We start from the raw sequence: 27,988 nt of genomic DNA on the forward strand, positions 1-27,988 counted from the left end.
AAGCCAACACCATTGTGTCCTGTCTGAATCGTGACCCACAAAATCCATGAGCAAAATAAAAGGTAAGTTTGAGGGTGGTATGAGGGGCGGCCCCCCCATCCCTGGCAGCCTCCATCGAGATGGAAAGGCAGCCCAAGCAGGACAGAAATACGCACACTTTCCTCTTGACGCCTGAAGTTGGTCGAGCCACATGAGGCACCGCGTATCCACAGACAACTCGCAAGGCACGGCAGATCGAGGAAGTGTGGAAAATGCCGGCTCCAGTGAGTTTACCATGAGCGAGAACTTGAATGTGCCCCTGCCCAGGATGGCGATGATGAGTAGGTTAAGACATTTACTGCTTCCCCTGCTTTTAGTAAAAACAGCCCCACTTTCCACTGAGAAGCCACCCCCCCTCCTCCCTCAGCCCACTGAGCTGTTAAAATTACAGTCATTAGTTATAGATCATTCTTTAGAAAGAATTTCTAAATATTTCTGAGTAGTTGAGTTGCAAAACTTTCTCTTGTGGAGAGTCTGAATCACTCACACAAATAACTTCTTCCTGCTTCCCAGCATGGCTGCGATGTGGAGAGTAGGTGTCTCAGGAACACCCAGGGGTGCCTGCCCACAGCCCATTCCCGGAGGACTCCCCTAGGACCCCAGGCCCAACAGATCCTGGGGATGCTGACCCCAGGGGGCCAGCATCTTCATCCATCTGGACATTACAAAGGAAAACCAAAATTTTCCATCCCAGATGGATTTTGCAAAAGTTAGTGTACCAAGGGGCAGTCGCTCAGCAAATGACAGTTGAAATAGCTTCACTTGCGTAAATGTTTCTAGAATACGAAGGGTGAAGGCCACTTGTCTGACCGAGTGTCTCGTGAACCCGGTCCCACTGGCTGCCCTTGGGTCCCAGAAGCTACTTGTCCAGAGGAGGCCCCACATCCAAGGTAAGGTCGCCTCTGCGGCCCTAACAGCATCTTCCGCACCCCCGGCTCTTCCTGCGGCCTCTCGTCCGAGCCCCGCCCCCCACAGGCGAGGGCACCCCCGCCTCCCTTCTCTCCTTGGAGAAGCTGAGGGGGCAGGGTCTGCCAGCGGGCTGCACAGGAGCGCTGAGCTCTGGGAAGAAGCAGACTCCCTCAAGTTTCCACATTTGGCCCTGAATCCACAAGCAGAAAAGGGTTTGCTGATAAACAAAGTTTCTGCTTGCGACATGCGGGAATTAGTGACTCATGAGATGTCTAAGCAAGCCAGCGTTTGGCCAACGGCCGCCTCTCCTGGGGTTTAGCCAGCCGGGGGCTCAAGCCCTGCAGCCAGGCCTTGTCAGAAAGCCTCACACTCGGCTGTCCCGGGCCACGAATGGCCACAGGCCACTGTCCACGGGGACGTGCCTGCCTTCCCTCATCTCTTCATGGAGGACGAGACCGTCCCAGTGCCCGTTGCCTGTAGGTGGAGCGCGGTGGGGAAGCCCCCCTGGGTTGGCTGGGGTCTGGGCCCCCCTGAAACTGATTTGTCCCGGGCTGTTCAACAGGCATGTCCCATGAAGCAACCTCCACGATGACCAACGTGGGATCCCCTAAGGAGCCCGCGCAGTGAGTACGTGTGTGAATGGAGACGCCCGTCCCCATCACGTGCAGCTGACCCAACCGGGGGGGCCCAGCGCCTTCCAGGGCAGGCCTATCCCCACCAACCTCCTCCTCCCTCCACACCCCTCACGATACACACAAAGGGGCCCCTGCACTTTCAGAAAAACCTAGCATGCCCTTTTTCTCCAGAAGGTTCTCTATGATCTGCAAGCCTCTCTACGTTTTTGCTGCTGTTTTGGGGATGAGTGAAAAACAAGCAGAAAATCCTTAAAACTCAGTGCAGTGTTGTTTTTTAATTCCCCCTAAGTGAGGAAACATTTTACAGTGGCTTAAAACACAGAGCATGAATCAGCTTTTAAAAGGGCATTTTATTTTAATAAACAAAAAAGATCAATATACGTTTTAAGTGGATACAAAAATAAATATTCATTTAGCATATTCAAGATCTATGTTTTACCATTTGTTTGAGCTAGACACCAAAACCCACTGTTCGGACATAATTTCAGAAAACAGATCTGTTATCCTTAAAAATGTGATGCTGGCTTTGTGGGCCAAAAAGGAAAAGCTACTTGTGCTGCAAAATCCCCTATGTTTTCAGGTGGATTCAAACACAGTGCGAGGGACCTACGATGACAAAGTCTTGCTCCACCACCTTCACAGAAGCGGCCGCAGGGAATGTGACCGGGGATTTTCAGGCTTGGATTTTAAATCAGACTCATGGTTACGAGGCTGCCAGGAGGCAACCCTGTCCCCGAAACCCCAGCTTCTCCCACTTCGCAAAGCGCACCTTGACAGGTAAGGCCCCTTCCTGCCCTTTCAGGTGAGACCGAGCCGGGGCCGGTGGTGACCAGGCTGGGTTATAAAGAAGTGGGGCAAAGACCCTTCTCCCCACCCCACCGTACCCCCAAGCGCGGAAGGAGAGCCCCCAGCCCCGCCTGGTGGCCACACTGAGCGCGGAGCTGGCTCCCCGGGGCACACGGCAGACACCTGCTCCGCACTCACCTGGCTGGCCAACCTCCGCCCGTCTTGGCACATCACCCCGGACACGGGGAAGAGGTACCCCAACTGAGCAAAATATTCCCCCCCCCCCAGAAAAAAATGTCCAAGTGCTTTTTAATCATGAAAGTGTTTTTGGAGCCATTGTGGAGATGTGTCATGTGTGCGACAGATGGCCAGCAGCAAGGCTGACCTGCCCTTGCCCTTCTGACACGCGTGGGGTAGTAAATGCATCTTCTTTGCTAGCAAACAGCCTAAGTTCTTCTGGGGCTAAAACTGGGACTTCTCCCCTCGGTGTCTCACCATAGGACTCTGAAGAGGAGTAGACTTGGGTATGGCCCCAGGCCACCCTGAACCTCAAGGAGTCCCAGCGCGGGGGCAGGCGCTGTCCCTGCTACCATCCCCCCCAGGCCCGGGGTGGTGAGGCCGGGTGCTGGTGACGCCCCCTCCAATACGCCCGAGCCACGCCCACCCTCTCCCCACCACCGCCTGGGCTCTGGGTTCGCTGAATGGAAGGCACAGCCAAAATGCTTGTACAATCTACCATTACCTTTTGAATTTGTGGTTTATAGCCTGCTCACTTTATAAAAAAAAAAAAATTTTTTTCAAAGCAGTTTACAATAGGACAAGTAAAAGTATGTGTATTTTTAAAACAGGTCAAAACCATTTAGCAAGAAGAAAAGAGCAAGGGATCTGGGAATGATTTAATTATAGAAATGAAAAATTTAGCTCTAAGATTCCGGGCAGTAAGGCCCACAGGGAAGATTTTCATGGTGTGAAGGTGAGGACACACCAGTTCATCTGGTGATGGACACGGCCGCCTGGCAGGACATCCTAGGCAGGGTGTCCATTCCTCTAACAAGCCTGGCGTTGTGCTTTCTCTTGCTGAAGGGAGATTGTTATCTATAAGTATTTCGGCATCTTATTAACATGTTTAAAAAAAGACTCCACATCGAATCAAGCGTATGAAATCATGAATCTATCGCTCTAACACAAGGTAAAGACAAAAAGCAGCCTTGTTCTGACAAGCTGATCTTCAAATCTTTTTCCAGGAAGCAGCTATGAGCTAGTAAAATTGAAGGGTAAGTCTTTGGAAATATCCGTTATCCCCAAATGCTGAAAGAATCTAGCAACTAATGATAATTAGGGGAAATAAATGTTTGAATCACAGGTTACAGTTACAGCATCCAGGTCATTTGGGGGGCACGTTTCAATGTTTGAGAGTCGAGTCATGCTTCTCCTGTTCAGGTATAAAGGTCAAGTCCTCAGGGAACGCCCTTACTAAATTAAGAGCCGAGTGAGGCATCCCGCCCCAGGTCACAGGGATCCACATCCTTAAATAATTACAATAGTAATTGTAATAATGAAACACGAGGTGTGGGCAGGACGGGGTGCCCTAGAGAGAGGCTTAAACGGTGATCTGTTGGTTTTCTCTGAAAAAAGGTCTCTGGTGTGAGGCACAGATGTCTGGAAACATCCGGAAGACCTGGTCTGGCTGGGGCTCCTCAGGAGGCTGCACCAGGGAGCCGGGACCGCAGCTCTTCCCCGCTTCTTCCACCAGCTGCCGGACGTAGAGCTGCTCGATCTAGAGGGACGGGCACAGGTCAGACGTGGAGGTGGGAAATGCGGTGGGGCGGTCTCGGACCCCGGCCAGATTCTCTGATTACCCAAAGTGCCGAGAACCTCCACATGAGTCCCAGATAGGCAGGTGCAAGGGAAGGGCAAGTGGTATTGCTGCAAAGTCTACGGTCCCAACCTGGTAGCCAGTGTCCAGAATTCCACCATTAGAGTTTCATTCCTTTGACTAGATTAAATAAGGGCTTGAAAAGTCTATTCTGTCTCTCAGACCTTGAGGCAATTAAACCTTCCTAGAAAGGGCGTTTTGACTTAAGGCAGGGGGAGAACACACAGGGAGAGAGGTGGTAAGAATCCACGAGCCCCATGTAGAGGTCTCCCCCGGGCCTGCCTCTGTCCACAGGTGGAGTCCCCCAGTCCCTGCTGCCTGTTCTCCAGCCCAAGTATAAACGGAGTCCCGAGGAGTGGGCCGGGAGATCTTACCTGCACGAGAATGAGTTTGGAGCGCAAGGGGGTCATATCCGGAAACTCTTCTCCGAAGCACAGCACCACCCTGCCGTCGGGAAGCCGGCTCTGGCTGTTATAGAACTGCTGCAGTTCTGGGAGGACACAGGGGGAAGGGGGCGCTGACCACAGCTCCCAGCCTCACTCCCCTCTGCCCCAGGTAGGCACCCCAGGGCCTGCACACCTGAGCTCACACGCCACACCTCGCCCCCCTCTATAGCACCGCTTCTCCAGGGAAGCCGCCCCCACCCCCCTGGGAGTTCTCAGGCCAGGTGGCAGGAGACCTGCCCCGAGCTGGTGCTGTTCCAGGTGCAGAGAGCACTGGGGACACAGCAGGGAGCCAGCGCCGCAATGCAGCTGGTCTGATTGCAGCAACCCTGACCTTCTAGGAGGAGTACCCAGGGCGGGATGCTAATCCGAGGCCCCGCAGAGGCACAGAGCGGTTCCCCAGGATTGCTCGGCAAGCAAGCACCGAGCTGGACCGGAACCAGGGGGGGCCCTCCTGCTGCCTGCACCCCGCGTCCCCTGCTCCTCCACGGGCCCACCCTGGCCTCAAGGGACAGAACACAAGGGGAAGGCTCAGGGCAGCACGCCGACAGCGGGACCCACCTCGGAAGAACTGGCTGGTGTCGAAGACCTTGACCACCTCGTCGCGCTCCAGCTTGTTGGGCCGGTCCTTGCAGAGCACGGCGTTGCCGCTGCAGAACACACGGCCCTGGCACAGCCGCTTGACCAGCACGCCCTGCCGGCTGCTGTGCAGGAGCACACCGCGCTCCAGGTGCCCGAACAGCTTCCGCGTCACCTGCCGCTGCCGCTCGCTGGGGATGGCATCCGCCGGCGGGAAGCGCACCAGCTCCAGGCCCTCGGGGCCGTACAGCTTGGTGCCTGGCAGGCCCGGCTGGCCCAGGGACAGGCGGCAGCCCTCGGGGCAGGTGGTGGTGGTCTGGCCCACCAGCTTGCCCCCGTAGTAGAAGCTGATGACCATCTGGGAGAAGGCTGCGGGTGGGAGGGGCACCGGTCAGGGGCTGCAGGGAAGGGGGAGCCAGGCCTCTCGGCGCAGGGGCGGGTTCAGTTCTCGGGTGCCTGGGACCTCTGGGCATTCGAGGAAGTTCATGCACCCTTCTAGAAAGCATTTTTTTTTTTAAGCATGCATGAATATACAGAATTACTGAGGAAACCAATGACTCAATGTAAAACACCCGCACAGCGCACTCCACTCTCCCGGCGGAGGTGGCGCTGACCCGTACAGTTTAGAAGTTCGTAAAACCGCTCCACCTCCCCGATCCTAATGTGACTGACTCTCCCACGCTGTCCTGTAATACGCACGTACGCCACACGCACACACTGTCTCACGTGCTACGTAACCAAGGGGCCTGCTCCCGAATTCATCACCGACGCAAATGCGAGATTCGCATTCCAGGGCAGGGGAACCAAAGACGCGATCCTCTCCTTGACAAATGCAGTCCCCTTGGGGTTCCGGCGACTTCAAATGGTGAATCCAAAACCCTTCATCTACACCTGTTCTCAGGAGTCTGAAAAACGTTCAAATTAAGTGAACGTCTCCCCGCATGTGCTACACTGAGGGACTGAGGGAGGGCGGCGGGCGCCACAATATTCTCTCAGGCTCTGGTCACCTCAAGAAGCCCCAGCTTGCTGCAGGTGGATCCTTAAAACCAACTCCGGGCAAACTCCTTCTTAAAGGGAGAAAACGGGTCTCCGGGCCTCAGGCAGGTGGTGCCATGGGACCAGAGTTCTGAAGAGCGCAGCTGGTCCCTGGGCCCTTCCCACGGGGCTCTGCTTAAGCATCATTTGCTCAGCGACGCCTGGGCGGCTCAGTCGTGAAGCGTCTGCCTTCGGCTCAGGTCGTGGTCCCAGGGTCCTGGGATCGAGCCCCGCATCGGGCTCCCTGCTCGGTGGGGAGCCTGCTTCCCCCTCTCCCACTCCCCCTGCTTGTGTTCCCTCTCTCTCCTCTGACAAATAAATCTTTTAAAAAATCATTTGCTCAGTCGAGGAATGAAGACTCCCCCGCCGCCGTCCAATGGCTCCATTTTCTCCCATGTCGGAGTTAAGCAGCATTCTGGAATCATGCCGAGTTGGGAGCTCAGGTGTCCCAGTCCGATTCACTTATGTGACATGTGGGAACACTGAGGCCCAGGTGGGGTCGCCCGGCCAGGAAACGGCAGCGCCGGCATGTGACCTCGCGCCCTGTTACACCCGGTTCACCATCCTGCCCACCAAGCTGGGTCTGTAACATCTGCAAAATGGGGAAAGCAAGCCCGGCGGGGCTGACACGCTCCACTTCCTTCACTCCAGAACAATCCTGAACGCCGTCGCAGAGGACTCTACCACCACTCCGCACCTTTGCCCTGTCGCTGCCTCCGCTGTCCTCCTAGCGGTGCCTCACGGCCGGGAGGACTGGCTGCTTCCGGGGGAGCTCCCCAGATGCCCATGCAAGGCTCTCCCAGGGGCCCAGGAACCACAGGGCAGCACAGCTGGGGGAAGGTTCGAGCTGGCAGGGCCTGAGCGAGGACCACTGCCCCCGACAGGTGAGCCGCAGAGGAGAAGCCACCACCAGGACCTTCCGCAAGTCTCGGCAGCCCTCCGCCACCTGTCCTGCCCCGCAACAGCCACCCGCCAACCAGGGGACAATGCTAGGAGCACAGGCACCCTGACATGGGAGCCCAGCTGCGTGACCAGGGGCAAGCAACTTCACCACTCTGTGCCTCAGTTTCCCCATCAGCAGAGAGAATAGTGGCACCCACCTCCTCCGGCGGCTGAGGATGGCATGAGCTCATGTTTGCACTCAGCACACGTAAGCACCCCACGAGCAGCTACGACTAGATAAATCAGGATTAACAGGACAAGCCACTAGCCGTGTAGATGAGATTCCTGAAGTTCCAAATCCTAAGTCCGGGTCTCTGCAGTAGATACCAGGTGCTGTTTCTAGTGCACCGGACCTATGAGCACATTTAATCCTCACAACGGCCCTGAGGCAGAGGTGACTATTACAGGTAAGGAAACAGGTGTAGACGGGCGAAGGCGTCTGCTTGGACAGCATGACTGCTGAGTTGGGGACACTGGATTCCCTCGTCCCCAGCAGACTGGCTCTGCCTCTGTGGTCCTCAGCACGGTGCCCCCCGCTGTCCGAGTTCAGCCCCCGCCTTCACCCCCGAACGTCGCGAACACAGCCACGGGCGCATCTGGATCTGCCAGCACACTGGGGCGTTGTTAACGCAGGTCTGTGGTCAACATTTCACTCGGGAAGGTTTCACATAAAAACCTAGACTTCTGATCTCTCCAGAAAAATGGGGAAATCAAGCCCGGCGGCATCTGAAGGCCGTGGCATCCAGCCTCCCTGCCACCCTTCACCCACCAGGTCACTCATCACCTCGTCCCTGCGGAGCTGAGAACGGGGGACCCCTGCCATCGACTTATTTACACAGGTTGGGGGGAGGGTGACCGGAACAGGGGTACCCAAGTCCACAACTTCTAGAAGAGCGTGTTAGGCTTTTCCTTGTGTGAGGCAGCGCTACGGGTTGCTTCACCCGCTGCGTGCTGGAACAGCTCTGGGGCAACCGAGCACACTTCCTCCTCGCCCAGAGGCCTCAGCCGTGCCCCTCGGCTCCCCTCCTGCCCCCAAAAAGCACCGGTCAGCAGACTGCCCCGGCCACAGCCCAGAGCTGACTAGGACAGAGGCCTGGCCCCATGAGCCAGGGCCTCCCGGAAGAGGCAGCCAGGTGCCTGGCTTTGACCCCGGCCACCTGCTTACCAGCTGGGTGAGCTTGACCAGCGATTTAACCTCTAAGTCTGGGTTCCCTCCTCTGTGACAGGCCCCAGTGTGCAGGATGGCTCTGCAGTGACACCAGCGCTATGAACAGTTAACACCGCTTCTCTGTGTCCTCTTCTTGCCTGGGTGGGAACCTGCCTCCACTGCCCCAAACACCCGTCCCATGAGGGCCTTGGTCCAGACACCTCTCTGAGCCCCATTTCCTCCTCTGCACCAAGAGACCTCCGGTCCCCCAGACTTAACGTTCTGTGGTCCATCCTGATGAGTCAGGCTGTTTATTTCTCATAGAACTGACAGCTGTTGGGGAAGACACCGCTTCCTTCGCTCTAAGGCCCCATCAGGGAGCCAGAATGCAAATTCCAGGGGCCACTGGCAGGACGTTGGAGTCCCCAACATAAGTAGACAAAAATGTACCAGAGGCCACCTTGGACCATGAGGGACAGGAGCAAGGATGGGACAGCCCGAAGCCATATCCCAGCTCTGCAGCCCACGGCGCTACGACCCAGGGCTTCTGAGCCTGTGCAGTGGGAAGAGCAAGAGCACATCTCTATGGGTGATGGGAAGTACGGGATGCAGACATTAAGGTCTCAGCACTGATCCTGGCACCTAGTCAGCATTCAGTAATGCCAGCCACCATCATCATCGCCATCCCCATCATCATCTCCATCATCCCCACTGCCATCTCCATCATCCCATCCCCATCCCCACCATCATCTCCATCATCTCCACCATCATCTCCATCATCTCCACCATCATCGCCATCATCCCCACCATCATCCCCACCATCATCCCCACCATCATCTCCATCATCTCCATCATCCCCACCATCATCCCCACCATCATCTCCATCATCCCCATCATCTCCATCATCCCCATCATCATCATCCCCACCATCATCTCCATCATCTCCACCATCATCTCCATCATCCCCATCATCTCCTTCATCCCCATCATCCCCATCATCATCCCCACCATCATCCCCACCATCATCTCCATCATCCCCTCCATCATCTCCATCATCTCCATCATCCCCACCATCATCTCCATCATCCCCTCCATCATCTCCATCATCTCCATCATCCCCACCATCATCTCCATCATCTCCACCATCATCTCCATCATCCCCATCATCTCCTTCATCCCCATCATCCCCATCATCACCACCACCAGCAGCAGCAGCACCATCCCCATCATCACCATTCATTAGTATCATTACGAACTTGAGTGTGGAAGAGAGTAAAACAAATGGATACTCATGACAGACACTGGTGACATTTGTTGACCAATGACGTCCCTACCAGAAACTTTTAATGACACTCCATTTAATCCTCACCACACTCTAGTGAGGTTCTGAGTCTCAAATCACTCTGCCTGGGGTCACAGAAGAGGGGCAGAGCTGGGCCCGAGCTGTCCCCAGGCTCTTCTCCTGCAAGGTTATGCAGAAAGACCTCTTTGGATCTATTTGTTGGTCCAATCCGAGAAGAACCTCAAAAAGGCCGGCCCCTCGCTTGCTCCAAAAGCAAACAGTGAGGAGGAGGAATCAGGGTCCTGACTTCTGACACCAGATCGGCTCGTCCATGCACCTGGGCACGCCCACACAGGTCCCCTGAGCTCTGCCTTCGAAGCGCACCCATGTCCCACCCGCCAGCGCAGCCCAGCGCGGCTCCATACCTGAATGGTGCGCGTCGTACGCAGCGTAGCCCGTCCCCAGCGGCAAGCCTGCCGGAGAAAGCGAAAGGCAGATTCAGACCCAGCTGTGTGGGGAAACAACCCAAATGCTCCCTCTCCAAAAGTTTCTTTAAAAGCCACACATGGTGTCCTCCTGAGTTCCTGCCACAGGCTTCTGCTGAATTTGGGAATCCCCCCGCACCAGCACGGTAACCCACGTTTCGTAAACCAGACCTCAACTCAACCAGGAAAGAGGGAGAAGAAACATTCTGTGCTGTGTGATTTTTGACCAAGGTTCAGTGTGATGCTCTGGGGTCCCAATTCCTCCCACCCAAGGCCCTGCTCCCAAAATATCACGGGACTGCGTGCCCACCATCCAGGCCTTGTCTCCAGAGAGGGACCTGGGGCCCGAGCTAGCTTTCCCCAAGGTGTCACCACAGTGCAGGGAGGGGGGCTCGCCCAGGGCCCCGGAGGCCAAACTGCCACCTGACAGCCTGGCGACCTCTGAAGTCAGCTGGGCCAGAGTCACCTCCCAGTTTCCCACGGGGGAACAGTGGGGGGAAGAGCCCAAGGGAGGCGGCACAGCAATCCCTGCATGCGGAGGAGAGCTGTTCGAGTGGGAAGGTGGGGTAGAGGCATCAGAAGCTGATAAATGCGTGAATGTCTCCTTCAGCCCCTGTGACCCCCTGGGACAGGTCCTGGGGTCTCCATCAGATGAGAAGACTGAGACTTGACTAAGTTACACAAACCCCCCCTCCATGGGATTCAAATCCAGGGCTCCCACTGAGCCACTGCACAGTCCTGGCCCTGGGCCCACTCCTCTCCTGATGCCCTGGGCTCCCCGTGGCTCTGAGGGGTCCCTGATGTCCTAGGAGAGTGGCCGGCAGGCCCACGTGGCAAGCTTGAGTGTGGCCAAAAGCCCGTCTCTTCTCTGGTCTGGGAGGGGTTTGCCACCGCCCCTCCCTCCCCTCCGACCCTCCCAGGAGCCCAGACGGCAAGCAGAGCCCTCCTGGGGGAAGGGTCCCTGTGCCCTCCTAAGAGGCAGTGGTGTAGGGGGCTCAGTTACTTTCAATAAAATAGGGATCACCACAGTTCCATGGCCCCACGTGACCCCCACTGCCTGAAGGCAGAAAGGGGGTGAGTGCCACGCCCCCCACCCTCCACCCCCTCACGTGGGGCAGGCCCGAGGCCCATCCTCACCTGCGCCAGACTGTTGCACCCACCACTCTGGGAGGAGCTGGTTCCTGCAGGCCTCTGGCGGGGAGGGGCTCCGTTTCACCACCCCCATGTAATCGTCCACGGAAGGCTATAGGAACAGGGGCGAGAGAAGAGTGCTGTGGTCACTGCGCTTCCAGAGTAGGACTCCGGTGTTTGTAGAGATGAACGGTTTAGACTTAACCAAAGACATACTGTCACCTTTATCCCAAGACAAAAGGAAAGTTTTACTTCTCATCGTGAAGGATCCAAGACAAACCCACCGGGCATAGCGATCAAACCATGTGCCTGAGTGATTAGCCTCTGCAGGAGCCCTAATAAGTTCATGGCCTTTTCTGTGAAACTGCCTGTCGCAAAACGGAATGGCCAGGTCATCCAGCTGCCCCGATGCCCCGGAGAGGCTGAAGGTTCTGGGACACCAGTGAACAGTGACACTGGACAGACTCTGCCATGACTTAGCACATCCTCCTTCCCTCTCCACGTCCGGACTTCCGACCTCTGGCCCATTCCTGAACAGATGCTGATACATCTGATTAGCCAACATTTTGAACTCTGCAGTTCTTGGGATCCTGGTGTGGCAACCCAACCACCTCACTCTCTTAGCTGAGTCAGCAGAAAAGCCCTGCCGGAAAAACGGGATGTTGCTGGAGATGCGAGGCCAGGAATTCACTCGGTCAGCTGCCAGAGACCACCCAGAAACTCAGCATCTGCCATCTGCACAAAACTCAGGCCACTGAGAGGAGGCTACATTTTGTTATCTGCATCCTCGGACGACGGGCTACTCCTAAAAATTCCGCTATTGCCACACGAGTATTAGGAAGGATTTCTATAGCACCCACACCACCTTTTATAAGGACTGTGTGGGGTGATTTCAGCTACGCTAGGTCCACCTGGTCACAGCCATAAACACAGAAGAGGCGGATGGTAACAGAAAGGGTATCTGTAGAGCTAAAACTGGCATCCAAAACCCCACCCATTTTGCCTAAGGAGACCCCGTTAAGCCTTTACTTAGAGCCTACGAAGTGAGTTTGCATACAATTCTCACAGGCTGATCACCCGCCTCCCAGTGGCAGATTCTAAGACAGGCAGCCCGCCCACTGGGAGCGTCTCGTAAGGACCACCCCAAGCCGCGTGGGGGGTTTACATTTTGTTCAGTGCAGCCCACCGAAGAAGCCAAGGGGTTCCATGATGCATTTTCTAAGACTGCCATTCAAAATGTTTAGAACAGGACAAGTTTACAGCTGGAGCACAGAGCAGGGAGCCCAGCCCTGGCCCCCAGGATGAAGTTGAGGAACCGGGGCGGGGGGTGGAGGTGCCGCACCCCAAGAGTGCCCAGGGCTCGGAATGCCTCGGCAGGGCAGATGCAATGCCACTCCTCCCCGAGACCCTCGCAGCTTCCACGGCTGGGGCCACTCTGGCCGGCCTGCCCGCTCACCTCCTTGATGAGCTCGTCGATTTCGGATCGCCCGCACTCCATCTCGGGGATCTCGCTCACGCAGCCAGGAGTCACCATGCCCAATTTGCCTGCGGAAAATCGGACAGACACGTGACACACGGCACTAAGCCCACCACAGCCGTCATCGGGGCCAGAAACAGTCAGCTTTTTGGTTTGGGGTTTTTTTAATGCTGAGTTGAAGGAAATAAAAGTCAGTCGGTGTCTTCACCAGTTTGGAAAAGGCCTAGAAATTATTTCCCGTGCTGCCTCAGTTGTCTGAGCAGCCAAGTCAAAGGGAGAAGTCGGTTTTGTTGTTTCTAACACTCAGAGGGTGAGGACGGCCATGTGGCTCGTCCCCATTTGCTGAGCTGGAAAAGGAGTGCCCACCAGACACCCTTCACGCCAGGCGTTCACCACCCATATGGGTTACATTCACAAGCCGGGCTATTCGAAGACACTCAGAAGATTTCCTGGCAAAATGTGTGTGCAGATTGGAGTCATTTTTTAAAGTTAATTGACAGAAAATGTCTTTGTGGCCTTTCCAAATATACAGCGCGCATCTGTGCACACACACCAGACGGAGCGTGCACACAGAGCACCAGGAAGGCTTGCTCCATCAGGCACGGCCTCCAGGCACAGAGCTGCCCCACAGTAAGCCCCCCACCCCAGGCTCATTTCCTCCCCGCCCCCACCCCCAGGTCAAAGATCTGCCTTATCAAGGGATCCGTGTGCCATGTCTTATAACCAACAGGCACCTGACTGACCCATGCATGGCTCCATCCCAACTGAATCTCAATTCTACTTGGACAGACTCAAGAATTCGCTAGAAGCTGTGGATGGGGGAAGTAGGGAGTGGAGGGGGCACCCCCAGTGAAGCTTGCAAACCACTGAAGTACAGAGCAGAGTGGGTCCATTTAGACGCTATGCAAATGCAGCGTCCCTCTGCCCCCTGAGAACCAGCTTCTTCTGTAAAACCCACCCTGGCAGGTGATGCTGGCTGCACCCCACGCTATAAACAAGCTGGGCTCACCTGCCAGTTCAAGCTTGGCCGATCCTGGGGCGGAGGAACCAAGAGAAACTTCTCCACTCCCTCAAATCACAATTCATTTGGTGTTGATGAAAAATTATCCAGAACTTGGGAGGTGAGGGGGAGAGATGCAGGGCTGGCCTTTCGGAGCCCTCCCAGAGCATTAGCTGGGAGGCCTCCCTGTCAAGGTCAAGGCCTCCCTGTCAAGGTCGAGGCCTCCCTGTCAAGGTCGTCAGGTTCTCCAGAGGAAGGTCAGTTTGACTTACTGCTGAATGGTTCTGACTCAGTCAAGTTAGGTGCTAATTCACACACAGTGAAGCTACAAACGACCAGCACCTCTGACAAACCCCCAAACTACGGGCGCGCGCCGGGGCCAGGACACCCAGCAGCTGGGCTTGCGGAGCGAGCACCACCCGAGCCTCACACTCCCCCCCCATCCCCACCGTCTCTGTCCTTACGCCGGCTCCCTTGGGGAGGGGTTGAATGACTCTCTGAGCCAGGCTCACTATAGATTTGGGAGAGCCACTTTTCTTTTTTCAATTCTCTGTGGACATTTTCAACCCTCCCCCAGTGGGAAGAGCGCAAATCCAGAACATCTGCACAGCCCCGGAGAGTTTCTGAGGGCTCTATTTCCTTCAGGCTTCCTGAATGACTAAAGAGCTTGGAAGAAGCAAGGGATTTGGCTGCAGGGGTCTAATGGCTACATCTAATGGCTAAGGGATGTGTTAAAAGAATGTTCTCAACCCCTGACGATAAGGAGCTTTCGTGTCCGGGCCAGCTCTGATCCGCACACAGCACCCTACTTCGCAAAGGCTTCTGAGGCCAGACCGGAGGTCGCTGCCTCCCGGCCAAGAGCCATGTCCGACCAGGGCGCCACAGCAGGGCCGTGGTACGTGAGGCAGGTTTGGGCGGCTCCTGCTTTCATCTCCTTGCGAATGCTCTGTCGGGATTTTAGAGCTGGAAGGCCCAACCAGAATCCTCACTTCCCGGACTTCCCAAATAATGACCAGGATCTAAGCACGTGCCGAGTGTATCTAATCTCTGGCCATGAGGCCAATGGTGCCATTGTCCCCCACTGCATTCAAGAACCTTACCCTCTCCCCACTTCGTCCACCTAACTGTCCCCTAGCCTCCTCTGGGCATTGCTAGAACAGAAGGAACGCTTGTCCACCCTGCCCAGGCCACTTGCTCCTGCCCAACCCCGTGACCGCGCCTCAGGGAGGCCCCACCATCAGCCCTTGTCTGACAGCGGTGAGCAGCCTCCCCGCCCTTCCTCCCACGGCCACCACCTCCCACTCAACTGGAAGCTGCCACTTGGCCAGCACATGGTGGCCGAGGTCAGGGGAAAGAGCTCTCAGTATCTGCTTACACAGAGGAGCACACAGTGGGCTGAGCTAAAACCACTCGCCCACATGTCCCCCCCAGACCCAGGCAGCCTCTGCTGGGCTCAGCGCCCGGCACGGATAGTTACATTTTTGCTCTTCCTCGGGGACGATGCGGTAAACTTTGTATGGCTCAGAAATGTCCAGCTGGGACCGGTCTGTCACTTCCTCAAAATCTGGGCTCTTGTTCAAAGCACAGCGTAGCCTCGTCTTCCAAGTGGCCGGTTCAGCTTTGTCCCCTTCCTTAAATTTCCCTTTGAAAACTGCCCAGGCCTGAAGGAAAAGAAAGCAGCACATGAGATGCGAGGCCAGCCCCATTCCACCCCGACCATGGGGAAACAACGGCCACGGTCAGGACCGGCGAGTTCTTGCCGTCCTGCCACCTCTGGCTATGAGCTCGCATTCAGGGACCTTCAGGACTCAGGGATCTCCGTCTCGGAAAGACCCGGGCCAGGAAGGGGGCCCCCAGGGCCACCGAGCCAAGCCAGAAGCCAGCCCCTGCCCGTGGCTCCTCCCCACACACACATCTTGGATCTGCCTCTTGGCGAATCCTTCCCTGAACCAGCGGGCCAGGAACCTGAGGTCAGCTAGCACAAAGAGGAAGTAGCACATGGTTTCACTACAATGTTCAAAACAAAGAACAATTTGTTGCTTTTTCAAATCAACCCCTAGCCAAAATTTAGCATGAAAAGGGAACATTTGCAAGAAGTCTGAATGTGGTCATCCACTGCCCTGCTACTTTTAATAGAAATTTTGTTTTGCATTTTGGCATTTATTCTAACCTTCCCCGCCCCACCCCCAGGGCCCTGTTTAAAAGGCAATGAAACGTTTTCTGTCTCTCTTGGTTTTCCACAGCTGTTCCTAACCTCTCCAAACCTTACAGTCTCAACTAGGACCAAGACGCTCAAAGTTGGAAACCTACAAAAGCCACAATGCAGAAGGGGGCAGAACTGAAAAAAAAATTCAGACGAACACGTGGATGAGCAGTTTCAAGATTTCGAAATTGGAATCCAGACACAACAACGAGGGGGTCAGGGCTGTCAGGTGAAAACCTTCGGTCTCGGGCTAAATCAGACGCACCTGCCAGCCTCCGTGAACACGAGGTCTGGAGGGAATCCTCAGCCCCACTCAGGAAGACGCAAGTCCTCCAAAGGTGACCTAGTCGGGTGTTAAACACCATGCCCCGACGGTCAGCCCAGTGGAGTTCCCCTACAGCCAGGGTCCTCAAGCTCAATGCCCGCACCGGCGCCCACGGGGGCTCGTGAAATGCAGATCCCTGGGCCCCACCCCAGGAGTCTCCTTCAGTAAGCAGGGCTTAGTCTGGGAATCTGCATCTTCAGCCAGGCGTCGCAGAGACTGGCGGGTGACCAGGGGGCCACACGTGCAGGAACTCCGTGTCACCCCGGCCCCCGGGACAAGACCTCACAGCTCTTCTGCTGGCGCTCTGAGCTGAGCCAGGGTGCCGCTGCGGGAGGCGAACAGGAGAATGTTCCTCCTGGAGCGCATGAGCGTCACCCCTTTCTCTGACTCAGACAAACTCCCCTCTCAAGTAAATGGCCTCCGGTCCCTCCCGATCGTTGTTCAGTGTTTTTTTAACGGCATCGCAGCCCAGGCTTGGATTTACTTTTTTCAAGGAAGGCGAACCACGTACACGTTGAACAGTAATTTCCAACTTTTATTAGGTTAAATTCAAGTTTCTCCACCTCAGCACTCTTGCTATTTGGGGTTGGACCGTACTTTGGGGTGGAGGCCGTCCTGTGTATGGCTGAAAGTCTAAAAGCATCCCTGGCCTTGACCCACCAGAGGCCAGAAAACAATCAAACTGTCTCCAGACATGGCCAAGGGCGCCCCGGGGAGGCAACATTGCGACACACTCCCCCACCCCGCTACTGAGAACCCCTGGTTAATCCACATTATACGCAGACCCTGAAGAGCATGGGTCTCCAGGCAATGTTAGGACCAGCTAGTTTTTATCCAGACCTGCAGGGTTTACCGTCCTATCACTCATCAGAGGGTCACACTCACCCATGAAGCAAGCCAGGACATCCTAGCGCAAAGCAGGGCACTGTGGTCAGGAGGAGCCCTGGGTGGGCATCAGAGGTACCTTGCTTCCAGCCCTGCCCTGAGCCTTTTCATGGGCTCTCTGGCCGGCTCTAAAAGATCAGCTTAGGGGCGCCTGGGTGGCTCAGTTCATTAAGCGACTGCCTTCGGCTCGGGTCATGATCTCAGGGTCCTGGGATCGAGCCCCGCACCGGGCTCCCTGCTCCGCGGAGAGCCTGCTTCCCCCTCTCCCACTCCCCCTGCTTGTGTTCCTTCTCTCGCTTGTCTCTCTCTGTGTCAAATAAACAAATAAAATCTTTTAAAAATAAATAAATAAAAGATCAGCTCAGCTGGGTGATCTCTCAAGACCCTTCCTTCTCGAGCTACCACCAGACAGAACGGAGCGATTCTGAGGCCCGTGGGCAGTCTCCTCCCCCAACCCGTGCCTCCCGCCCCTGGGCGCTTATCAGCTGCCAGCAGTAAACCTGGGACCACAAAGCCTTCCTGATTTAATATTACTGTCTCATCCTGTGTTTTTTTCCTTGACAGCCTACTGAATTTGAAATGTCTGTTCTAATTCATTTAGGCCGGTCCCAGTGCTGGTCAATGAGAGAAACAACCCTCAGCTTCACGAAAAGGAGGCAGAATACTTTTTTTAAAAAACGAGTGGAAAAGAGAGCCTCGGGATACGCGAGGATGGTACCAAACGAGCTCAGCCTCTTCCAACCCCGTCTCCGGCCTACACCACGAGGCAGGGCGCACAATCACACCTGCAGGCAGTGAAGAATGCTCTGGTATAAATGGCTTCTCACGCTCCACTAAATTTTTTTGAAAGGTTTTCTTTGAGTGTTCCATATCAAAGGTTCTCTACTTAACCAGAAACCCCGTAAGGCTCTTGGCCCAGCACAGGTGCACTCGGGCGCCGTGGGGAGACACCCTCGGAGGATGGGCACCAGCTGGCGCGGCCCAGCAGAGCGCCAAGTGGGTCCTTCCCTGTTTCTCACCAGCGCGCCGCCCTCCCGGTGGCCGAGAGCCCTGGGGGGCTCCCACGTCTCCCTCCCACCCGGCTCCTGCTGAGATTGTGGGCCCCTCTCAGATTGCCACACTGAACGGCTGCGTAATGAACGGAAGCATTGGGAATCTTGCACATTTTTCTCAACGCTGTTGAAACGGCCATGAGGCGCATTGCATAAGACATATAAATCTGGGGCTTTATTTCTTTACCCCCAGAGCCTAAGTTGAAACAGGGAGCAGAGTGAAGGGAGAGGCCTGGCACGGCCACCAGGGGCCACAGCCAGGGACATGCAGCCTACTGGTCGGGCCCCTACTCCCCTCCCGGAGAGGTCTCAGTGATGGTCACCCGGAAACCGGGCCCTCAGCACCCCAGGCATCCGCCTAAATCTGCTGGTCCTGGCCATGGTCAGCAACCCGCGCGGGTCCCAGTGGGGAGGGGGAGGGGGGCTGCCGGACATGCTCCAGGGCCCAGGACGGCCCCACCAGAAGGAACTATCTGGCCCGAGACGTCAACAGTGCTAAGGTTGAAGAGCTCTGGTCTGTAGCCATCTATAACCTCGAATTCCCAGCAGACTCAGTGGACCCTGGGCACCGTTTACATTTGGCTGAAGTCTTTCCCAGGAGAGATTCACCACGATGCCAAAGGCAAACCCTCTACAAGACAGGAGTCCACAGCACCGCCAAGAATGGTAAAGCAGCTATACCAGTGACACTGTAAACACCTGCCAATGTCCAGGCTCCTGATGGGGAGAAATCTGCTGGACACTCAGGCGACACGGCGCCCCTGGAAGGCAAGTGAGGGCGAACCGTCCACCTGGGCCCACTTTTCTGGACAAGAGCCAGTAACTGACAGCAGTCTCCGAAAGAGATCTGGGACCCCGGATTAGAGATGGAACAGAACTGCTGAAATGGGGAGCCCCGCTGCCAACACCACAGAGAACCAAAGGGCCGACAGGCCTCCGAAGCCAGCTGTCACCTACATGCGCCCCACTCTGGGGCCAAGGCATGATCTTCCGTCATTTGTATTTGGTCGGGCCAGAGGATGGTCATCCCCAGCTCAGCACCCTGTGCCGCCCTGGGGTGCCCCCTGTGCTCCCGCCCTCACCTCGGTCTGGGGTCCGATTCGCACCTTCCACAACTCCGCCCGCCCCGCCCTCACCCATCCTACCCGCTCTCCCCAGACCCCAGATGCCCACAGAACAAGGGGGGCTCTGAGTCAGCCACCTGAGCTGTGTCCCTTTGCCGACATAGAAGCCTGGGCTCACCCTGACCTCAGGATCCAAATCTCCCAGGGTGGGGGGCCTCAGAGAAGCATGCAGGTGACGATGACCCACAGGGGACCCTGAGAGCCCAGCTGGGCTGCCCTGGCTCCCATTCCTCTGCCTAAACATAGGAATGATGGCAAGTAACCCCCGCTTATCATGACTGCTCAGGGCTGGGAGCAGGGCTCCTGGTCGGGCTGCCTGACTCCATCGCCCAGGAGCTGTGAAATCTTGGACAAGTCACTTCCCCCTCGGTGCCTGCACAGAACAAGAGGAGGAGCACCTACCACATCGGACTATGTGGGCTGGGCCTGGCACAGAGCAAGCTCTCACCCAGTGCCGGTGGTAAATAGCAAGCCTCTCCATGCTTGGGTACTTCTTATTCGCAAGGGAAGGAAGACTATTTTTAGACATCTGCTGCAGGTTCTGGGCACCCGAACATGACCCAGCCCCGGAAGCAATGACAGATGGTGTCTCTCTCATCTGAGCTGACCCTACACTGCCTGGCAGAAGTAATAACTTTGAAAGGACAGACTTACACCCTTCCTAGAATTCGTAATGGAATTGAGACGGCAGCCCAGGGGATAAAGGTTTCTGTCTCAGGGCCTTGAAGAAGTCTTCTCACTCTCCAATTGTTAGTTCTCATGCAAAAGACATGATAGTGTAGCTGAGGAAAGTGCCCTCCATCTCCCCGTCGAGAAAATGCCAATAATACCCAACTGACCTCGAAGTAACTCGGTCATACAATAGACGTAAAATCACCTAGGATATTTGGGGAGACCCATTCGGCACTCGATCAATATTTGTTGAAAAAAAATAGATTAGGGGGCGCCTGGGTGGCTCAGCTCATGATCCCAGGGTCCTGGGATCGAGCCCCGCATCAGGCTCCCTGCTCAGCGGGAAGCCTTCTTCCCCCTCCCCCACTCCCCCTGCTTGTGTTCCCTCTCCCACTGTCTCTCTGTCAAATAAATAAATAAAATCTTAAAAAAAAAAAACAACTAGATTAATTTTCAAGCAAATAAGAGAGATGCCACTCGACACCTGCATGGGCCTGGAGGGAAGACAGACACCACTGGTGCTTGAGTGGAGGGGGTTCGAGTCCGTACCTTAAAAATGGACGCATCCACTTCCTGATTATAATCTTGTTTGCCAGCGTGTTTCCAAGGGATCCGGAACATGCTCTTCTCATCATTTTCCCAAATCAGCCCTGGGTACATGTTGCTGTCGATTTGCTCGATCAGCCACTGCCGAAGCCGCCGGCCACCATTCCGGTCACACATCCTTGGAGAGAAAAGAACATGTTCTGTGATATTACAGATATTATCTCATTAATCACAGCACCCCACGTACTTGAGAGCCGAGAACTGCCAACAGGAAAATCAGAGGGTTGCAACACAGGTGCCAGCCTCACAGAAACCCATGGACCCTGGGACCCTGGGCCACCTGCCATGGGAAGACCGTGCCTCCCCTGGGCCTCAAACCCCTGAAAACTGAGAGCTCCCCGGGAAATCTGCCACTGCCCCGTACCAGATGTCTGTCCCTCCTAGCTGATACTCCTTCCAGCCTATCCCTTACTCCGTTTTGGGCAAACACAAGCCACATCGAAGGGCACCATTCCATTTTTTAGCATGCGATGGGGAATAATCACCTTTACATTTCCAGGTCCTTCCATGAGCAGCTCATTGAGAGCCAATTCCCTGACTGATGCCCAGTCTGACCAGTGTTTCTTAGCAAATACGACATCTGTGTGCTCCAAGAAAGAAGAGACCCTCCATCCCTCCTGGATTGTTCCTTCACAGACGGGTTATTGGTAAGAGCAAGAGTTTGGGAATGAGACAGTGCTGGGGTCCCGTTTGAGTCCCGCCATCTCCCAGCGGGGTGACCTTGTATCATGATTTAACCTTGGAGTGCCAGCTCCGGAGGCTAAAGCCCCAGGAGAACCATCAGTACTCAGCATCTTTGGGGTGAGGGCTCAGAGGATGTACCTGAGGCCATGCCTGGACCTTAGAAGGTTCTCTCTAAATAACAGGTATTATTATCCTAACTTTCTTCCTCAGGAACTCTTACAACCACTTAGAACAAAAGCAAGGAAATCAATTGGGGCCATAGAACAGGGCAAAGTCAGCCAGGCTAGACTCTTCCAGAAGGCAATAGAATTTGGGGACCTCACCAGGGTGCCCAAAGACATCCTTTGGAAGAACATTCTTGCCAGAACAGGCAGCTTTCCCAACAGCAGACAGAAAAAGAACAATCATGCCATATCGACGCACAGCCCACATTTACAAGAACAAGGGTGGAAATCCCCTAGACAGTTGGACAGACGCCCACCAAAAAAAAAAAAAAGGCATTTCTATTCTTCTGATTAAAATGTGACCTTTTTGGGCAAATAGGTTTGAAACCATCAGTAGTGACAAGACATAATGTCCCCAAGAATATGGTTACATCCAGAGCAATGCTGGTCCATAAAGCAAGTGCATGACTTGGAACCCAGCCACCCTCCAGGTGGCTGTGGGATAGGAAGGGGGGTCCAGGTCCTGGGGAGAAGGTGAATCCCAAGTGCCGACTGTAACTTTTCCATGCCCACTGTTGGGTGTAAAAGGGGTGACCGTGGGTGGAATTAGGAATTGGATTTGGAAACTGCAGACCCAGTAATGGCTTTTCTCCAACTTGACCTCAGGAAAACCACCTGAACCTCTCTGAGGCTCTCCTCAGCGGCAAAGTGAATGGAATTGCATCTCAAGCATCTCAGAATTCCTGAACAGTCCCTTATGCTTCTAAATAAGAAAGGTACACATTTAGGAGGGACACCTAGGGAGAGAAAAGAAACCCCACCACTGAGCACCCCCCAGAAAATAACCTAGCACCGAACTGATTCCTACAGATCCTCTCAGGGGGGCAAGCCAGGAGAATCTCGCCTCGCTTGAGGAGTGAGCTGTGTGCAGGAGGGGGGCGAGAGGGGCCAGAACACTACAGGAGGGGTGGTGAGTGTGGGTCTGTAAACTCAGTGAAATGTGCCCCCTCATTAGGACTTTGTTCACCCCCTTAGCACAAGGTTTGTAAACCAGAGTCCATCCTCCAGGAGCCTCCTGAAAATGAAAACAAGATTTTGTTTGTATGCATGCTTTTCTAGAAAGTGGGTCAACACCTTCTTATCAAGATTTCTAATGGATTTGGGGTGCCTCAGCTGGTTAAGCGTCTGCCTTTGGCTCAGGTCATGATCTCAGGATCCTGGGATGGAGCCCCACGTCGGACTCTCTGCTCAGGTCGGACTCTCTGCTCAGCCGGGCTCTCTGCTCAGCAGGGAGTCTGCGTCTCCCTCTCCATCTGTGATCTCTCTCTCCCTTGCTCTCTCTCAAATAAATAAATAAAACCTTTAAAAAAAATTTTTTTCTGATGGATTTAGCCCCCAAAACTGTTAAGGACAATGGTCTTGGTGATTTATAAGGACAGGAAAAGAGAAAATAAAGTTAAGAAAGAGGTCAATGAGAGGAAGAGTGAATCACATAATATGAAAACTGGACAATACTTTAGAAACCATCTAATCCAGCCTGTTTGCTCACGGGAGGAAACACTGAATGAAGCCCAGAAGGGCACCCTGACCCCCCGGCACCGCAGGAGGGTCTTACTTTGCTCACTCTGCAGAGAAAAACTAAGGTTACGTTACCAGATCTAAGCACGTGGACAGCCCCACCTGAATTCTCACTGAGATCACCTCTAAGACTCTAAGTGGCAATAGAAGACTAAGGTTCTAGTCCCATGATGACCCACTATGATTTATAGAACGCTAACGCATTAATCCCATCAAATGTCAAGCCAGAAAAAAAAATTCATAAGCCCGGTCACATGTTTATAACTTCCTCTTCCTTGATTTTTAGATAATCATTCCCTTTATGGGCCAAGTCCTATCTGGAGCTAATCTGCCTCCCAATAAATGGGTCCCGGGTATCAGGCTTCCCAGGCAGGAGGTGATAAGAGGCTGCGGTGGCCCCACCCAAGGCAGATTCCAGGAGGTGCCTAGGAGGTGGTGCAAGACTCACCTCCCACACCTTTCAGGGCCCCAGGCAAGGGCGGCCACAAATCCCCACATCCCCCAACCCCCAGACCAAAAGCATCAAAGCCATTTGTCACTTTGACCCCAGTCTTTCTGAAATGACTGAACCACTCCCAATTCTTTTCTTGTAAGAACCTACCATAATCCCAAAGGACATGCTCAGAACCAGCTCCTAACTTAGGTTTAAAAAAAAAAAAATGTGTTATATCCCCCGACATGTTATTTTAAAATTCTGGAACATTCAGTATCTAGTTTCCATTCACAAAGCACTCCACAGCCCTGGGTAAGCAACATATCTCACTTTGTAAAGTCTCCCTTTGTCCTGGGGTGCATTTTGCACCAAAAGCTCCTGTTAGCGGTGAGCCCTACAAAGCTAGGGCTTTCTTGCCAGGGACCACTGGGCTATATGATGAGAGCGAAGGGCCTCAAAGCCCACTCAGAAATCGTTAACTGTCATCAGGCAGAAGAAAACCCCAGTGTGCACCCGCTTCCACCAACTAGCTCACACAAACTCGGATGGTCACCGGGCAGTTTCTCGGTCGTGACCCTCCGCGCGCTACTCCAGGCAGCAGGACTTGGGCGGGACCGGAGAACAGGTCTTGCAATAAAGGGGTCAATATTTGCCCTCACTAGATAGGCCATTCTACGGTCTTCCATGCAAACCCGACTCTCAGAAAAATGGGATTTTTTTGGTCAAGCATCAGCCACTTGGGGACCCGCCACCCCGTGCTCAACGCCTGGACTTTGGGTCTGGGTTCAGGAGGAAAAGCAGACGAGGAGGAGAGACGGAGCCGGGCTGGCCCGCCGCCCGGGCCCCCTCCGGCCCGGCCGTCTACCTGCCGCCGGGCTGCCTACCTGCCGCCGCGCGCGCCCGAGCCCGCCGCCCGCCTTCGGCGCCGCCGCCCGCGTTCCCACGCTCGCTGCCGCGCTCCGGGGATGCGTCCGCGGGCTCGGGCGCCGGCGCGGGTCTAGAGCCGGGGCGGGTCCGGCGTGCCGAGCGGCGGCCGCGCGGGCCAATGGGCGCGGGAGAGCAGCCGGGGCCGCCCAATGGGCGTGGATGCGCCGCCAGCACCGCCCAATGGGCGCGGCCCGTCCGGCCCGCCTTCTTCGAAGGGCTCAGCTTTCCGAGAAATCACTTTGCGCAGAGGCGGCCGCTGACGGTCCGGTTGCCCTTCCGGGGTCCGCGCTGGGGGTCCCGGGGGTGGCGCGGGACGGGGGTGTCCGCAGGAATTCCCGCGGGGCTGCGGGGGCGTCCTTGCGGCCAAGTCAAGGGCAGGGAGGGTGGTGGGTGTCAGATGGCGGAAGTCAAGGCGCTACCAGGTCCCCGGGGCGATGCGGGGACCGGACGCTGGAGGTCAGGGCATAGCCGGGGCCCCGGGGCAGAGGCAGAGGTCGGATCTTGGAGGTCCGGACTCGCTGGGGCTGGGGCTGGGCTCAGATACCAGAGTCAGAGCTCTGGGATGGACGATGGGTGTCAGGCCGCACAGGTACGGGCCAAGGTGGATATCCTTGGAAGTCACGGCTGGGATGGTGGCGGCCCAGAGGTCAGTGCTGCAGACGGCCTGTCTGCAGCAGAGTGACCCCCCCCATCTCCGTGAGTGTGGCCCAAGTTCCTGGAGCTGCGTGGGAGGCATCCCCCCACCCGGAGGGAGCCCCTAGTAACATGTCCAGACGGCGCAAACTTTACACCTGACCTGTGGTTACTTATAGACCTGGTCCTAGATGGCCAGTCGCCGGCAAGTGACTGGGAGTGTAAAAAAAAAGTGCCCAGCTATAAAAAGGTATCTGAAACCATTGCCCTCTGAAGATCAGAAGTAAAAACAGGATTGTCTAGCATATTAGCGCTAGAATGTCCAATTAGGGAAGTTTTCATCATAAATCCTTTCCAGAAAATGTCAATTGTGTTGAGGCAGGGTCCTCTGTGTGTCTGTGTCCAGTTTCCAGCCCCTCTGGGATGTTCGCTGGCATTTACTATATATGGGAGTAGAGTGGGGGGCAGCCCTGGTGACGGAAATGACAAAGGAAACCCTGGAGACAGAAGGAAAGAGGTTTCCCCACATTCAGGTGTGGGGCACCCTTATAGGGAGAAGAATGGGAATCTTTGTTGAGCAATCGTACACAAGCAGCAGTGTTTACTGAGCCATGTATTCATTAGGCTTTTCAAGAACCTATGAGAATATTTGAGCCTGAAAAAGAAATTTTATTGGCTCCCAAATGCAAAGAGTACGCTGCAAATTTGAAATTAATAAATGTTCAAAGAAAAGTCCCCAACACGTAACGTGCCAACTTCAAATTGTAATTTCTCTGCTGATAAACATTTGGTCGTATTTGAAAACCACATGGAAGTTAGAAATCACTTGGTAAGAATTTCCTAATACCATGATTGCCAGGAAGTCATAGCAGTCATAAATTAAATGAGTTCCCTGTCGCCAAATAATTTCCCATGAAAACTCGTTTTTCAAAGCTCAAATTCTTTAAGAATGTTTGGATAATGTGGGAGTATTTTGATATGTTCGCTATGATGTGGGACGAGCTTCCAGAACTCAGAAATTCTTTAAAGAGCCCGCATGCATGTTTATACTCCTATCTTTTCACCGACGTGCCCCTTCAGCCTCCCCAGATTTCCTTCCTGGTCAGTGCTGCTGCCCGCGGCACAAAGACGCGTGTTCAGACTTCCACTCGGCACTCCAGTTAGGTCAAGCCGGGGGCGCACAAATACAGAGAAGTCAGCCCTGCAGCTGTCCCAGCGAGGATCGCCGGCAGTAGGTGTCACTATGTACATTACAGGAGCTGCTCACCACACACGGGCTTGCATTGAACCTGCTCCCGAAACCCCGCATTTTCAACGTGGTGACTCCTCACTGCCTGGGAACAACTTGTAACCTCAGCTGTTTAGTTCTGTTCCTATTCACTGAGTGTTGATGGAGCGACTGCTATGGGCTGGGTACGGTGCCAAGGACAGGAGACCCAAAGAACAAAAGTGTCTCTGACCATTTCTGCCTCTCCCATGACCTGCCAGTACCTCATAATCCAGGGAAATTTCACCCCGGTCTCTGCGGCAACCTACGCCTTGTCCTCTGTACCATGTCCCTGTGTGTCCTTGTCGCTGCGCCCCCAGCTTCAGCCTCTCCCTCAATGAGGGCTCCCCCGTGGCGTCACAGCACGTCCAGATGCTCACCCTGGCATCTGAAAACCACACCCTCCCAACCCGATGGATCGCAGCCCATCTCCGCCGTCAGAACGGCACATTCTGCAGTGGGGCCCTGGTTCAGATCCAAGTTCCTGGCTCACTACATGTGTGCCCTTGAGCAAATGACTTAACCTTCCTAACTTTTGGTTTCCCCGTCTGTACAATAGTGTTGATGAGAATATTATGTAAAATTTGAAATTGCTGACATTCAACTATTTTCTGCCCTACAAAAAAGGCAGTTTTGCATGGTCTGGCCTAGTCCTTCCTGCCTCTTAAGTTTAGTGAGGGCTGCCTGAGACCACGGCGGGGGGGGGGGGCGCCGGGGAAGTTGGGTTGGGGGCTCTATAAGGGAATTGGCGAAGAGATTTCTCAGGGAGGGGCTTTTCATTTTCCATTCCCCACCTCTCCTTTGCACCTTCCAAGCCAGGCTTAGTGAGGGGTGTTCAAGAGAGCTCGGAAAGGTGCTTGCTAGGAGGACAAGTGTGGACTCCCTCCTGAGGAAGCCAGAGTCACCTGCGGGGGTTGGGGTGGGGGTTCTGCCTCCCGCCCTGGAAATCGACAAGTGGTGGCACCTGGCGCTTCTGATGAGCAGGTCACAGCCTGCAGCCCGTGCCTTTTACTGTTCTTCATCCACCAAAAACAAAACCCCAACAAATCTCTATTCATTTCCTACTGCTGCTATAACATCATATACTTTCATTTCTGCAGGTCAGAAATCCAACCCGAGGGTCATGGGGCTAAGATCAAGGCGTCCACGGAACTGTGTTCCTTCATCTTTCCAGCTTCTTCCAGCCGTGTTCCTGGCCTTAGGGCCCTTTCCTGCGTCTTGAAAGCCCTGATGGCCAGTTTCCACATCACATCACCTTGCCCTTCTCTTCTGCCTCCCTTACCATAGATGGAATGTTTGTGCCCCCCCAATTCATATGTTGAAATCCTAATCCCACGGGGACAGCATTAGGAGGTGAAGCCTTTGGGAGGTGACTGGGCCATGAGGGCGAGCCCTCGTGAACGGGAGTAGTGCCCTTGTGAAAGGGACTCCGGGAACTCCCTTCCTCCATCCACCGTGGGAGGACACAGCGCAGGCAGCTGTCTAGGAAGTGGGGCCTCACCAGACTCCAAATCTGCCAGCATCTTCATCATGGACTTCCCAACCTCGGAACTGTGAGAGACAAATGTGTGCTCTTTACCAGCCACCCAGTGTAGGTATTTTGTCATAGCTGCCCGAACAAACTAAGACATCCCTCTCCCACATTTAAGTACCCTGTGACTACGCAGGG

General features: G+C 54.9%; 1 protein-coding gene and 1 long non-coding RNA gene across 3 annotated transcripts; one reads left to right on the top strand and one right to left on the bottom strand.

Annotated features, from left to right (window-relative positions):
• Nucleotides 1-1,913: 1,913 nt before the first annotated feature.
• Nucleotides 1,914-24,475, bottom strand: IRF8 (interferon regulatory factor 8). 2 transcript variants are annotated; one of them, XM_027619048.2, is made up of 9 exons: nucleotides 24,377-24,475; nucleotides 20,577-20,751; nucleotides 15,244-15,427; nucleotides 12,746-12,834; nucleotides 11,296-11,401; nucleotides 10,099-10,146; nucleotides 5,250-5,636; nucleotides 4,620-4,735; nucleotides 1,914-4,146 (listed from the first exon to the last, which is right to left on the bottom strand). In XM_027619048.2, the coding sequence occupies exons 2-9, from the start codon at nucleotides 20,748-20,750 to the stop codon at nucleotides 3,970-3,972; spliced, it is 1,281 nt and encodes a 426-aa protein (XP_027474849.1). In that variant the 5' UTR covers nucleotide 20,751; nucleotides 24,377-24,475; the 3' UTR covers nucleotides 1,914-3,969. The 2 variants fall into 2 exon arrangements, with proteins under 2 accessions (XP_027474849.1, XP_027474850.1); XM_027619049.2 differs by lacking the exon at nucleotides 24,377-24,475 and adding an exon at nucleotides 21,119-21,732.
• Nucleotides 2,237-4,677, top strand: LOC113936104. Its single transcript, XR_003524199.1, has 3 exons — nucleotides 2,237-2,360; nucleotides 4,005-4,164; nucleotides 4,540-4,677. It is a non-coding gene; the product is annotated as an uncharacterized LOC113936104 (long non-coding RNA).
• Nucleotides 24,476-27,988: the final 3,513 nt, after the last annotated feature.

This window comes from Zalophus californianus, chromosome 17 (assembly GCF_009762305.2).
Source record: "Zalophus californianus isolate mZalCal1 chromosome 17, mZalCal1.pri.v2, whole genome shotgun sequence".
NCBI classification, from domain to species: Eukaryota; Metazoa; Chordata; class Mammalia; order Carnivora; family Otariidae; genus Zalophus; species Zalophus californianus.